This window comes from Strongylocentrotus purpuratus, unplaced genomic scaffold (assembly GCF_000002235.5).
Source record: "Strongylocentrotus purpuratus isolate Spur 01 unplaced genomic scaffold, Spur_5.0 spur5_scaffold_1, whole genome shotgun sequence".
NCBI classification, from domain to species: domain Eukaryota; kingdom Metazoa; phylum Echinodermata; class Echinoidea; order Camarodonta; family Strongylocentrotidae; genus Strongylocentrotus; species Strongylocentrotus purpuratus.
The window spans coordinates 25450777-25463137 of record NW_022145594.1 but is presented as its reverse complement, the minus strand read 5'-3'; the positions used below and the strand labels follow the sequence as shown (position 1 = coordinate 25463137).

Sequence of the window (12361 nt, the reverse complement as noted above, 5' to 3'; positions counted from 1 at the left end):
TGTACGTAAACGAACGGCGGTTTCGGATACATGTGTGAAATCCGTATCCGATCGACGCGTCGCGACGGCTACTACTGACAAGCTGTTTGTTGGAGCAGATTACGAGAGAGAGAGGCAACTAGCCTCAAGAAAATTCGTCGGAAAATCTGACGAATCTATCTATAATCTATAAGTGCCCCTTTCCCTTATTATAAGAGCCCCTTTACATCTCTGATAGGTGCCCCTAATACTTAAACAAGTGCATAATTTCTTTTCTAATTAATGATTGCCCTTATTCGAATCTTGACGCTTTGCCCCATTTACTCTGACAAGTGCTCCTTTTCCTTGTGCCCTTTAATTCCCCTCCTTATATGGGCCCTCTTTTCCTTCCCAAATTAAAGTGCTGGATTCTCCTTCTTATAATTCAATTCAATTCAATTTTATTTAATGACATGGAAATACAATCTGGGATTTTACATATTGCGTTTACATTAAAATCATGAATAAAAAAAGACATCAAAAGCATGACGTTGAAATAGAAAATAATTACATTCAAAATCGGTGAGAAATTGGAAAAACATAACATGACATCGACACGTTAGTACACAATACCCCGATCCCTGCACCCCCCCCCCCCCCCCCCCCCCCCCCCCCCCCCCCCCCTACACTCTTTGGATTTGATGTACGTAAACGAACGGCGGTTTCGGATACATGTGTGAAATCCGTATCCGATCGACGCGTCGCGACGGCTACTACTACTGACAAGCTGTTTGTTGGAGCAGATTACGAGAGAGAGAGGCAACTAGCCTCAAGAAAATTCGTCGGAAAATCTGACGAATCGCTTCCTGAGGTGAAATGGCTCGTATTCCATTGGGTTATCATCTTGTGAAGCATTTTCCTAAATGTGGGAACAGAGATCTCTGGTAAGAAATTTGTCCGTATGGTTTATTTTCCTGACCCTTTCTACAGCTACATCAGGAACGTTACGTAAACTAACCTGCTCTAATTTTATCCAACCATTGCTCGCTGCACTGACGGCGCGCGGCCGGGTCGGTCAGCTGTGGAGTACTGGGCACTTCATTAGATCGGGAGCCATATCGTTACGTACAGATCTAGGCCTACGTGTCGTGTAGACCCTATGTCTGCGCAACTTGAAGTTGAGATTCGTTTTTTAAATCAAACAAGAATGTCTTTTATACTCCTTATCTTATCCTTAATTAAATGCTTAATTTTGTAATATTCCTGATAGGCTAGATCTAGACTCTAGACCCCTACCAGCCTACTGATTAATTTTTTTCAACTGCTCAAACAAATCGGAGCAAGAATAACATCATTTTCATAATCATAATGTTTAAGTTTTTCCTGTGACTGTCATTCTTTTTGACATGTTTCAAAAGTTAACTTGCCCCTTGTTTGTCTGTTCCCTCTTTAATTTTACATGCAATGTAGTAGACAATGTTAGAATGTAGCTTCTTCTTTTTTAAACAATAATAAAAATATCTGGGAACTTCCAAATATATTTAGTGAAGGCCACGGTCGATGTGTGGCTTTCTCAATATTTTTTACAATTTTGTTCCTTCATGGTTTTGGAATGACTAGACTATGGTATGTAGACCCTGTACAGATATGGGGATGTGATCATAATTCCTGTGTGTAACCTTAATTCACAGACAGTTCCATATCTCTCAAACAAGTTGGTAAGATTTAGAAAAATCTGATATCACCAGTGGATCAAATAAAGAATTTGGTGATTTTCCTCTTTCCCACAAGGAAGAGGAACATAATAAAGTAATACCTAGTGACAGTGTTTGTTTTGACCTTATTGATACTACTTGTTATAGTTTGGTTACGGTCTACACATACAGTACAACAACAACAACAAGAGTGATGATGATAAATTAATAATGATGATAATAAAATATACATTGTAGACTGTAATAATGAATTTATATTGATATGATAATAAGAATGTATGAATAGATCGCTACAATGCAATACATTTACGACATGAAACAACTTCTTGAAGTTTCCCTCTACTTTGACTTCCTTTAGGCTTTACTCTGGCTGCCTTCATGTGACATCCACACCCCCCCCCCCCCCACACACACAATCTCCTGCCCTAATCCCCATCGTAAGGCCAAGGCCAAGCCCCCTATTAATCCTATTACAGACCCCCTGTTATCTGGATGGGCGTGTCAGACTTGAAATGCAGACTCTAGGCGCGTCTTCATCATCTCAAGATTGCCTAATAGCCCGCTATTTCTGATTTGGGAAAAAATCCAGAGGTTACTAATGGCGTCTTCATCAGCTCGAGATTCGACCTTAAAACTTGAAACTCGACCTTGAGAAATTAGCTTGAGATATTTGCTCAGCGTTCGCGCATAGTGCGAGTCTTCGGTCTGGTGAGGACGCACCGGACAAATATATTATGCTAAATAGTGGGATATTTTGCAAACTATCCCAAGATTTCTTGGGAGACAATCATGACCAAATATCCTGCTAATTGCAACATCTCGCTGATGAAGACGCAAATTAGCTGGATAGTTTGCGATCAGGTTAGCAGGATATTTGGCTATCCCGAGCTAGTGAGGACAGGCCTAATGTTACGTTTAGAGCATTGGCTCTTACTGTAAGTAAACAAACAGACATGGATGAGAACTTGAGAAGGCTGCATGATTTTTGAAAGAAACAACCCTTTGCTACAGATTCCAGACCTCATAAACAGAATAGAGTGGTGAAGTGTGACATCATCAAAAATCAATTTTTAGAATTTCTCAATTTTGTCTTCATTTTCCAAAAGAACATACAAAATAATGTCTGATTGTCGAAAACCAATTGAATATATTGGCTGAGAACTATATGTGACCCGGCACCACAAAACCACCAACAAGTTGCAAAAAATTATTTTCCTGATTTCATCTGATTATGAAAGAAGAAGTTCTCCTCATTAAAATGGTATATTACTTGTCCAAATTGAAGCTTCCTAACCCTTTCAATTTAGTGAATGAAAAGAGCAGGTGGGGGAGGTTACTGGTATTAAATTGTGAGAAAGAGAGCTTTAACGACCCGTTAGCAACGACCGACCATTTCCGGACTACGATAATTTCGCTCGGGAAAAGTGATCAAAATTTGGAAGAGACCGAAGGCTGTGCGAAAAAAACTGGTCTAGAAAAACCGTTTAAAACACATCTTCTACTATGTTTTAGACTTCCAAATTTTGATACTAGGTACAGAAAAGACCACTCTTTCAGAAAATGCAAAAAAACAAAAATCTATTTTTTTCACCTAAATTGACATTTTAGCTGATTACGGAGAATCGCTGGTTGCGACTTTTTGTTGGTTTTGTGGTGCCGGGTCACATATGACCATTTGAATAAATAGTCCTACATGTATGTGAACTCGGTGTTATAAGTGCTCTGGTTCCCAGCCTAGGTTATGATCTCAGTGAATATATTGCAATCATTTCATTCCTGAATGTTGTTTGCTTTCCATCTAACTTTCATCTAACTACCAGTACTGCATAAGGCTACATGTACATGTACAAGTGCCATATGAACTTGAAAAAGGAATACAATGTACCATGACCTTTTGTGTTAATGAGGCTTGGCATTGTCTTAGTGTTTGCCACTGGCTTTGGGCCTAATCTCTCATTTCTATTAAACGTACAGTACTTTAGCGTGATAGCTCATTCACTGACGGACAATTTGAAAGGAAGCCAATTTAATGCCATTTCCCTTTTCAATCAATTTGTGAAATGATCATGAAATGATGAAATGAAAATGAATGAATTACTTGTAGGCTTGTACATGTACATTGTACATGTATGTTTTCTTGAGCCCCTTTGGAAATGATCTAATGTCTAAAAACTGTACAGATCATGCCTTTAATAGCCCTCGGCTATATTGTGTAATCTGTTACAATATGTTAATATGTTATATTTTGCATTGATATTTTCTTTAGATACCGGTAGTGTATTGGATTTAATAATTACCGGTAATCATCTTTTTCTTAAGAAACGATACTGATATTGATAACAAGACTACTTTATTCTGTATCACTTTCTGACTTTGATCTAAAGACTATTAAATAACTATTGAAATGACTGATTTGCAAAGACTACTGTACCAGTAATTTCCTGTATACCACTTTCTTCTAATTCCACTTTCGTCCTTAGTCACAAACCCTTAAAGCCATAGACCAGTCTGTTTTTTATCTGGAATTCAGCAGACAATGGTTGAATTGACCCTAGCAAGACAATAGCATTAGTAGTAACCATAGCCACGTCTTTAAGCTCAGAGTCCTCCTCATGATGATCACATGATGATCACATGTCAACACTATCACATGATCATATCTAATACCAAGCTTCCAGAGAAAGTGGGTTTCCCCTGTGGTCAAGGTTTCCGATGACAAAATCTATGCATACATGTACATGTAGACTACCGGTATGAATGTGAAAAATGAATTGGTCCAGCAGTATATAATGTCCATGGTTTGGTCAGCTCTCTATGTATGAACACTAATGTAAAGTATGGAGCATTGCACTGTTCTTTAATACAAACTTGTGACCCACCCAAAGAAATATCACCAAGAGAATGTGGGGAAGTCCCCACAGTAAGTGTAGGTACATTGTTTACAACCAGAACTGTCATATGACGTTGTTGAAATATCCTGAAATATGAACCGTCACATGATAACGTTGACAGATTTCAGGGGTTGAAAGTGCAGAAGCACAATCTCGGAACAATGGCTGATCAAGTGACACTGTCCTTGTTCCATGCCCACAGTATTAATACAATGGCCGGTGTACAGAATACCATTTCTTGTCAGAGGGAGTTTGATTTTTTTTTTCAGCATAAAATTTGTTTTTGTCAATAATTTAATTTCCCCCCCCCCAAAAAAAAAAAAAAAACAACAACAAAAAATCACTCAATTTGGTAGAGTTCTACTTCTTCAAATTTGCCCTTTTTTGTGTTTACCTTTTGTGCATTTTTTCATCTTTCTGTATTTTTTAACTGATACTGGTTGACGAGGGATTCTGGCAGGCTAATTTTCCTAGTTGTAGGATGCGTTATTATTTTGGTACTCTCTACATGTAAAAAAAAAAAAAAATCCTGTATCAATCCGGTATTCAATATGCTTGGGAAATAAGTGAGAGTGGAACACTGAAGAGGAAAAATGCGAACAAATATACATGATTGCAATAGGATGAAATTAGTCTGCACTCTGCAGGCACAGTCTCTGATTTGACACTTAAAGACAATTCTATCAAGTCTTGAGCAGAGCCTAGTTCTGTCAGTTTCTGGCAGTGTCAAATAAAACTGTGCAAAGCCTATGGGGTGCATTTAAAAAGACAGTACAATCGGCATATATTCTCTTAGTTCATACAATCTGTTGCGCAAGGTGGGACCCGTTACACAAAGCCTTTTTTCAATAACAAATAATAAAAAATCAGTGATAAATCTGGTGAGACTGAGAACCAATCAGAAGCAAAGATTTCAGTAGCTGATAACAAAACAAAAATGTTTTGTGAAATGTGGCCCTGGATTCGTGTCTGCAAACTGGGAAAAAGTAGGATTCCATGAAAAGTAGCCAGCTAGGGCTCATCTATCTTCTTAACAGACTTTTTTGGCCCATTGAACATATGCAATCAACTGAATAAAGAGTATTAAAGATAAAGACCAGTTATCGTGAAAGTGAAAGAAACGTTGTGGAATCGATCAGAAAAGGTTGATCATCTACAATGTAGCATATATTAAGTATTTGTGTGTACTGCAAGGTTCTGGTTCTGCAAAGAAATTTGGCCCAGTCTTCGTAAAGTTACAAGCACTGTACACAGAAAGATGTACATGTATATGGGACTACGCACACGTGCACGACACGTGCGTTTATCTCTCACACACCAATAGATAAACTAATTTACCAAATACATCAATTAGTAGGCGGTTTCCCGGCAAATTTTTTATCATCATGTATTAGTCAAAACATACCCTTTCACATGATTGGTAATAAGAGCTTCCATTTCATTTTTTGAAATTGGGGCGTTTCCAATACTGGTCTTTACCTTTAAACATAAGAATTTGTTAAACTGACTCTGGAAGCCCCTTTCATTATATAACACATGAGTGTTTGATTTTTCTTTGGTGTAGTATTGTTATAGGAGGTAAACAGAAGTTCTGATCAGATACTCTCACTTGTTTGATCTACACTGTACATGCAGATCCCACCAAAGTAAATAAATCCTGCTGAAGCCAATCATTATTACTTGCAACTTGTACATGTACTATGTAGATGATACTTGATGATAATAAATTACATTTTAATACATTTTGTGCATTACTAAAAAAGTTTCATGTACATGTAATAATGAAATCTTTTTATACAGTACCTAATACCGGTAAACAGAAAAAACTTCTACAATACTAAATTACTGAATAATGTATACGGTAAGCTTCATTTTGAGAAAACTGATTTAAAGAGTGTTCTGAATTAATTGTGATGGTTTTAATGCTGTCTATAGCTTTAAGGCTACAGTATTCAGTTAAGAAACAATTAAAATAGTGAAAACATGGATAATGTACATGTACATGAACATGAGACAGCGTTAAAGTTAGGTTTATGGTTCGCCAATGAACATTGCCTTGCATTGACAATAGTCCTGAAAATTTAGGGAATGTCTATTTACACACATGTACTCAGCAAATACACATTTTCTTTCAGAATCATTTGGCACTCCTTGCAGATCAATCATTCAAACAAATGAAAGATCTACTATTGACAAGAAAAAAGTGTTTTCAACATTTTCTCTTGACTTAGCCCCATAGTCATTTGAACTGCACGTTATATACTGTACATGTACATGTACCGGTACATGCAATGGTTACAAATAAGCACTAAATATTGTAAAGGGGAATAAACGGTACTTGTAATGTTAGAATACCAAGTTGAATTATGATATTAGTAGTACATGTATATTAAAACAAGTGATGTAAATAATAAAGCTTGAATTACAGTTTCTTTCTATTATTGTTCATTTTGTTATTGTGTTAGATCATTGTGTATGATACTGTTATTATTTATCATAGGGCCTTACAAAAAGAGATGTTGTATTGCCCTTTGCGATCGACTCAAAAATCTTTACATGGTCGGCTTTAAAAAAATAAATAAAAAAATCTTTTTTTTGTCTTCTGTTTTTTAGAGAAAAAAAATATTCACGCCTTCAAAGCTGAGAAATATGGAGAAAAAAACAGAAGAAAAAAACGGAAGAAAAAAGATTTAAAAAAAATTCTGACCGACTGACCTATGTTTTGGCACCTAAAGGGTAATTCAACATGTTTTTTTTTTAGGTCTAGAGGTGTCACAGTCTAGTGGATATCTAACAGGGCTTCGGATCACATTTTTTGTGTGGTTCAAGTCCCAATGCAGCACTTACATGTATGTCCTTTGGCAAGACATTAATCTACATTTGCCACTCTCCACCCGGATAACAGGTACCCGGTAGGAAGAAATTCCTTGAATGCTCTAGGCTCTAGCGCCTTATTATGGCAGCTCAGCTACCGCCAGGGTAATAATTATACTCTGTATTAAGCGCAGTAGAGTATACAGGTACAGTATATACATGTAGTAGCTCTACTTCAGATATTAATGGACCTATTACTATTATTGATCGTTACTAGAACTGAAGATTTTCTGTAATTTCCTTTGCAGGTACAAAGGGTACATCCTGGTTCTGACATTCCTAGCTTACACCACATACCATCTATCAAGAAAACCTATTGGGGTTGTAAAGGTGAGTGTATTAAACAGACATTCTACATGTATGTTTATCTTTATTTCTTATACTAAATACATTGTTGAAGCCTGCAGGATGTTAGGAAACCATCAACATCCTGTAGGTTCGCTTGTCCTGTGCTGTGAGATTGGGAGTTTCATTTCCCTTCATGTACTACATTTAGAAAAATAACATTCTTACCCTGCCTCACTGTAGATGTTATGTTGGATTTTGTTATTTTATTCTCTCTGACTCACTTACATCCTCTCAAGCTGTTTGTCTGTCCGTCTCTCTTTCTCTCCTCATCCCCTCTATCCTCTCTCTCTGTCCCCCACTCCCCTCTTTTTTTATTCTCTCTCTTCCTCTCTCTCTCTCTTCCTCTCTCTCCTCCTGCCCCCTACATTGTACCTCTCTTTCTCTCGCCCATCCCCCTCTTTTTTCACTCTCTCTCCTCCTCTCTCTCTCATCCTTCTCTCTCTCTCTCTCTCTCTCTCAATTGTTTATTGATGCAATATAAGTAACATGCTGACAACATGTTTGTATTGATGGACATAGTAGCAAGTTACTGGTAACCAGTAACATTGGAATTCATCAATCTCAACATAAATACAATTTCATAAGAGGGAGTTAGGAATGCTGATTACTTTATACAGGTCTGATAATTACCTGATTATTTTTTTTATTTTTCCAGATTTTTTTTCCCCTGATTTTTGTTGTTGTTGTTGTTGTTTTCTTCCCTATTTTATCCTGATTTTACTGATTTTCCCTTATTTTTTCTATTTTCCCCCAATTTTCTTACCTACCCAAAAGAGGGGGAATGTTTTTGGATGCCATTCCCCCCCCCCCCCCCCCGAATCCTCCTTCTTCTTTTTTTTACTTAAAAGGGGGGCGTGGTTGAGGGGGAATTTAAAAAAAAAAAATAATTTAGTGCCCACTATCACCCCTGTTTATAACACATTTTCATTCATCTTTCAGGGTGTTCTGCACTCAAACTGCTCCAAGTACGATGACGATGATGCTAGCATCCCATTCTTTCCCGTCTTTGAGAGCAACAGCAGCAATGTTAACGATAGCTGCTGGTGCTGCTGGGCCCCCTTTGGTAAGTGTACACATACTAGGGCCCATTTACACTGACAAACAAAACAATTTAAAGCATTGTTTTCTTTTCTAAACTACCATTTCTTTTAATTTAACCCTTAAATATCAGTATTTGTTTGCCAATTCTTTTTTTGTTTTAGTAGTGCCCGTTCATGGCTCGGCTTTGCTCTGCATGTGAAAGTGCAGAAGTGGTGAGAGTCACATGCTGCAAAATCAGAATAATTCACCTGTGTTTTGAAAGTAAGCATTTACCCTGCAAAAAACTGATGGAGTTTTCAATTTGAAAATGAAAATAAAGTCCCAGAGGTGAGTTTTTCTATTCAGTTGTTTGTGGTTAGTTGCCTAGAAACTTCAGAGAAAGCTGCTGGATGTGAGAAAAGCCCATGGTTTTTGCTTACAGTATGAATGCCCCTACTGTATAGGCTGACAGTATGAATGACCCTACTCTATAGGCTTACACACTAGAACAAGTCTAGAGTGCTGGTACATGTACACTGTATTTCCAGGAAGTCACACCAAAGTCACCGGTATTCAAAACCTTAGTAAACTCATTTGCATGTGATGCAGTAAAAAACTGATTTTTTTTATAATTCACTTCACGTATCTGTATCTTTAAACATGCTTGTAAGGCAAGTTGGAATGGAAAAAAGGAGCTGCATGCAACTAAAGGCCTATTCATATGTACCATATGTTTATTATTAGATCTACAGTATATAGAAACTTGGAGTGTCATCACGCCTAGATGTCATTATATACAAAACAGCTAGAGCACAAAAAAACAAACACAGTTGCTAATATGAACGAGCCTTTCAAAACTATTCTATAGACTGAAAGTCATTTTGACGGGTAGATACAGTACGATACAGATCACCCCCTACTAACTTTGAGCTTTAAAATTCTTTTCAGAGCTCATTCAAGACACAATACTTCATAGCTTTGTAATAATTTCATTAGCATTTCTTATTCTTCCCTTTATTTTGCCCCCCTTTTGAACCTTAACAAAAAACAAAAAAACACCAACAGTCCATTTATGGACTATTAAACTTACGTCTATGTGTTTGCCATACAACTGAAGTGCACTTATGATAGTCCCATCATGAAAACCTACAAAACTCAGCTGAACGTAAACATATTACTATTTTGCTAACAAATTGCTGTGTTCCGGAACATGGCCATTTGAAATTGAATATAGGGGTACTTGAAAAAACGTATTACTAGTGGTCATATCAAGTGATTACTCATCCTTGGAATACAATAAAAGGGCAAATGCTTTTACATGTATATCCTACAGGGCATTGTTTGAAGTATGGGTTTCGATATGGATTTGATATGAAGCTGACAAGAGATTAAGATTTCTTAATTGCTTTTTATTGTAATATATTCTAGAGGCATCTCTCCCCCCCCCCCCCCCCCATGTACAGGTCAAGGTTAAGCCAATTGTTTTCCTGCCGATTTTGCTAGCCAAAGTGGACTGCCACCCAAATTCCTTTTGAAGAGATATTGTCTGTTCAGAGCCATAAGTAAAGGGTGTTAAAGGTACTACAGTATGTCCCATTTGCAGGCCCAAAAAATGAAAAAGTTAAATTCCAACTGCATTTGAAAGATAATACCAATTTAGAACTTCCCTAAAAAAGGTAGGGCTTGAAAATGTCTTCAAGTGGGAAAATAATGACTATTAGTTGTCAAATCGACTTTAGGGCTATAGAGCCCAAAAGTAATAGTCTTGATTTTCAGACAATTGTACCAAATGGTCATACGTTTCATGCTGCGCAAAGATTCAATCAGTTTAATCTTGGCCATCACAAGAAGTGGGTTATTGATGTAGACAAATGCTCATGTACACTTTACAACTCTTTTCATGTGTGTTATTACCAAAGAAGAAAAAAGGCCAGTCAGTCATTCAACAGTGTCTGACAGTGAAGTCTAGCAAGTAAACAGGTTTCCTTGCATAATTTGAATATGAGGACACTGCTAACGTTTAAATTTTCACAGATAGAACATACATGACATATTCATAATTCCTGCGAAGTTCTACAGAATTTGAGGTTGGCTGCAAAAGGGACATAGTACCTTTAAACTCTGTATGAACTACATGTAACATCCTTCTTTCTCCATACAGACACAACATCTTAGGTCTAAGAAATAGTTAGGAGACAAAGTTTCAAAGCTTCAAAGTTTTGTTGCAGACCCACTGTTTCAGGACCTTTTTGAATAGTTCGAAGAAAAAATCTGATTAAATGTGTGTTTGTAAAGTAGCACCGTTATAGGAGTTTTGTTTTCATAACAGCACAGTAGAGTATAGCATGTCCCTGGGTATACTTACAATACACTGTAGTAGCTGCACTATATAAATCAATCTAATTATTAAAAGGCTAGCTTTCTAAAGTTTGCCAACTACGTGTACAATGTAGGACAGTACCTGCATTGTCTACAAACAAAGTCATCACCAAAAGCATTTAGCAAAAGCTTTTATCCTCTGTGCCATATATCTATCATACAAGTAGGCCTACAGTACTGTACAGTACATGTCCTGTAGGCTACCAGTAATTTTAGTACACAGAGGCCAAAACTAGACAGTTCAGGCTCGCATGCAAATTAGGCCAATGTGTCAGCATTAATTCTAAGGCCCATCGTACAGTCGGTCACCGTTTGTACTTGTAAACAAATGTGCAAATTGTACATAAATGTATGCAAATCATTTTTTCACAGGCTAATAGTAATAGCGCCAGGTTTGTGTAAAATCACCATGTAACTTTTTGTCTTGCTTAATTTGTCATAACTGTTGACTACATACCCGAATACTAGAAAATGTGTTTATGTTGTTATATTGTAAACATGAAATAGGCTTGTAGTGATCCATACATGCCAACTGTTCAGATTAAAGAGGAACATTCCTCTTTTTGGGAGAAGATAATTATCATTTTAATGCAGGTGTTCCTCTTCCTGTACAAATTTGTCTGTAGTATTGAATAGGAGAGTTAGGATTGTTCCTCTTTTTTTTTTAAATAGCATAATTTGTACAGATTTCTGATTTTCAAATGTTGGCATGTATGGTGATCTATTGATCGACAACTACACAAAGACTATCCAGTCTAATTAATTTGTACTGTATGTATGTACATGTATGTAACTGCACACAAACTGGTCTACATGTATGACAAGTGGAAAGGGTTTAATGACTGCAGACTAGCGCAACACTTAGCACGATAAAATCTGAATGGCTGTCATAGTTGGCTCATGTGATTAGCATTGACCTTGTTCCAATTATTTTAGGAAACTCTTCTCTCACATTACTCTGTTTTTGACACTAAATTGGGCCTTGCAGGAGATCACACGCACTGCACACTGAAATGTGTACATCTATGTGACTTGAAGCTATATTATGTTTGGTTGCAACTTTTCAGCAATTTCTTATCATTTTGATTATCAAGTCACTCGAAATCCTATATTCAAATCAAAGGACATTTCTGCTATGAAATTCCAAACTAACATATGAGAAATTTTTAAGGCTGT

At 36.9% G+C, this 12361-nt stretch overlaps 1 protein-coding gene across 17 annotated transcripts in view; it reads left to right on the top strand.

The window, feature by feature from the left end:
- Nucleotides 1-756: 756 nt before the first annotated feature.
- Nucleotides 757-12361, top strand: part of LOC756989 (glucose-6-phosphate exchanger SLC37A2) — a 40167-nt gene continuing 28562 nt past the window's right edge. For all 17 annotated transcript variants that reach the window (XR_004062664.1, XR_004062662.1, XR_004062665.1 and 14 more), the window contains exons 1-3: nt 757-902; nt 7687-7768; nt 8726-8849. Coding sequence is in view for 14 of the 17 variants with exons in the window: in XM_030977902.1 (XP_030833762.1) it covers nt 835-902; nt 7687-7768; nt 8726-8849 (274 nt within the window). In the remaining 3 variants the exon portion in view is untranslated. The remainder of the gene's footprint in view (nt 903-7686; nt 7769-8725; nt 8850-12361) is intronic.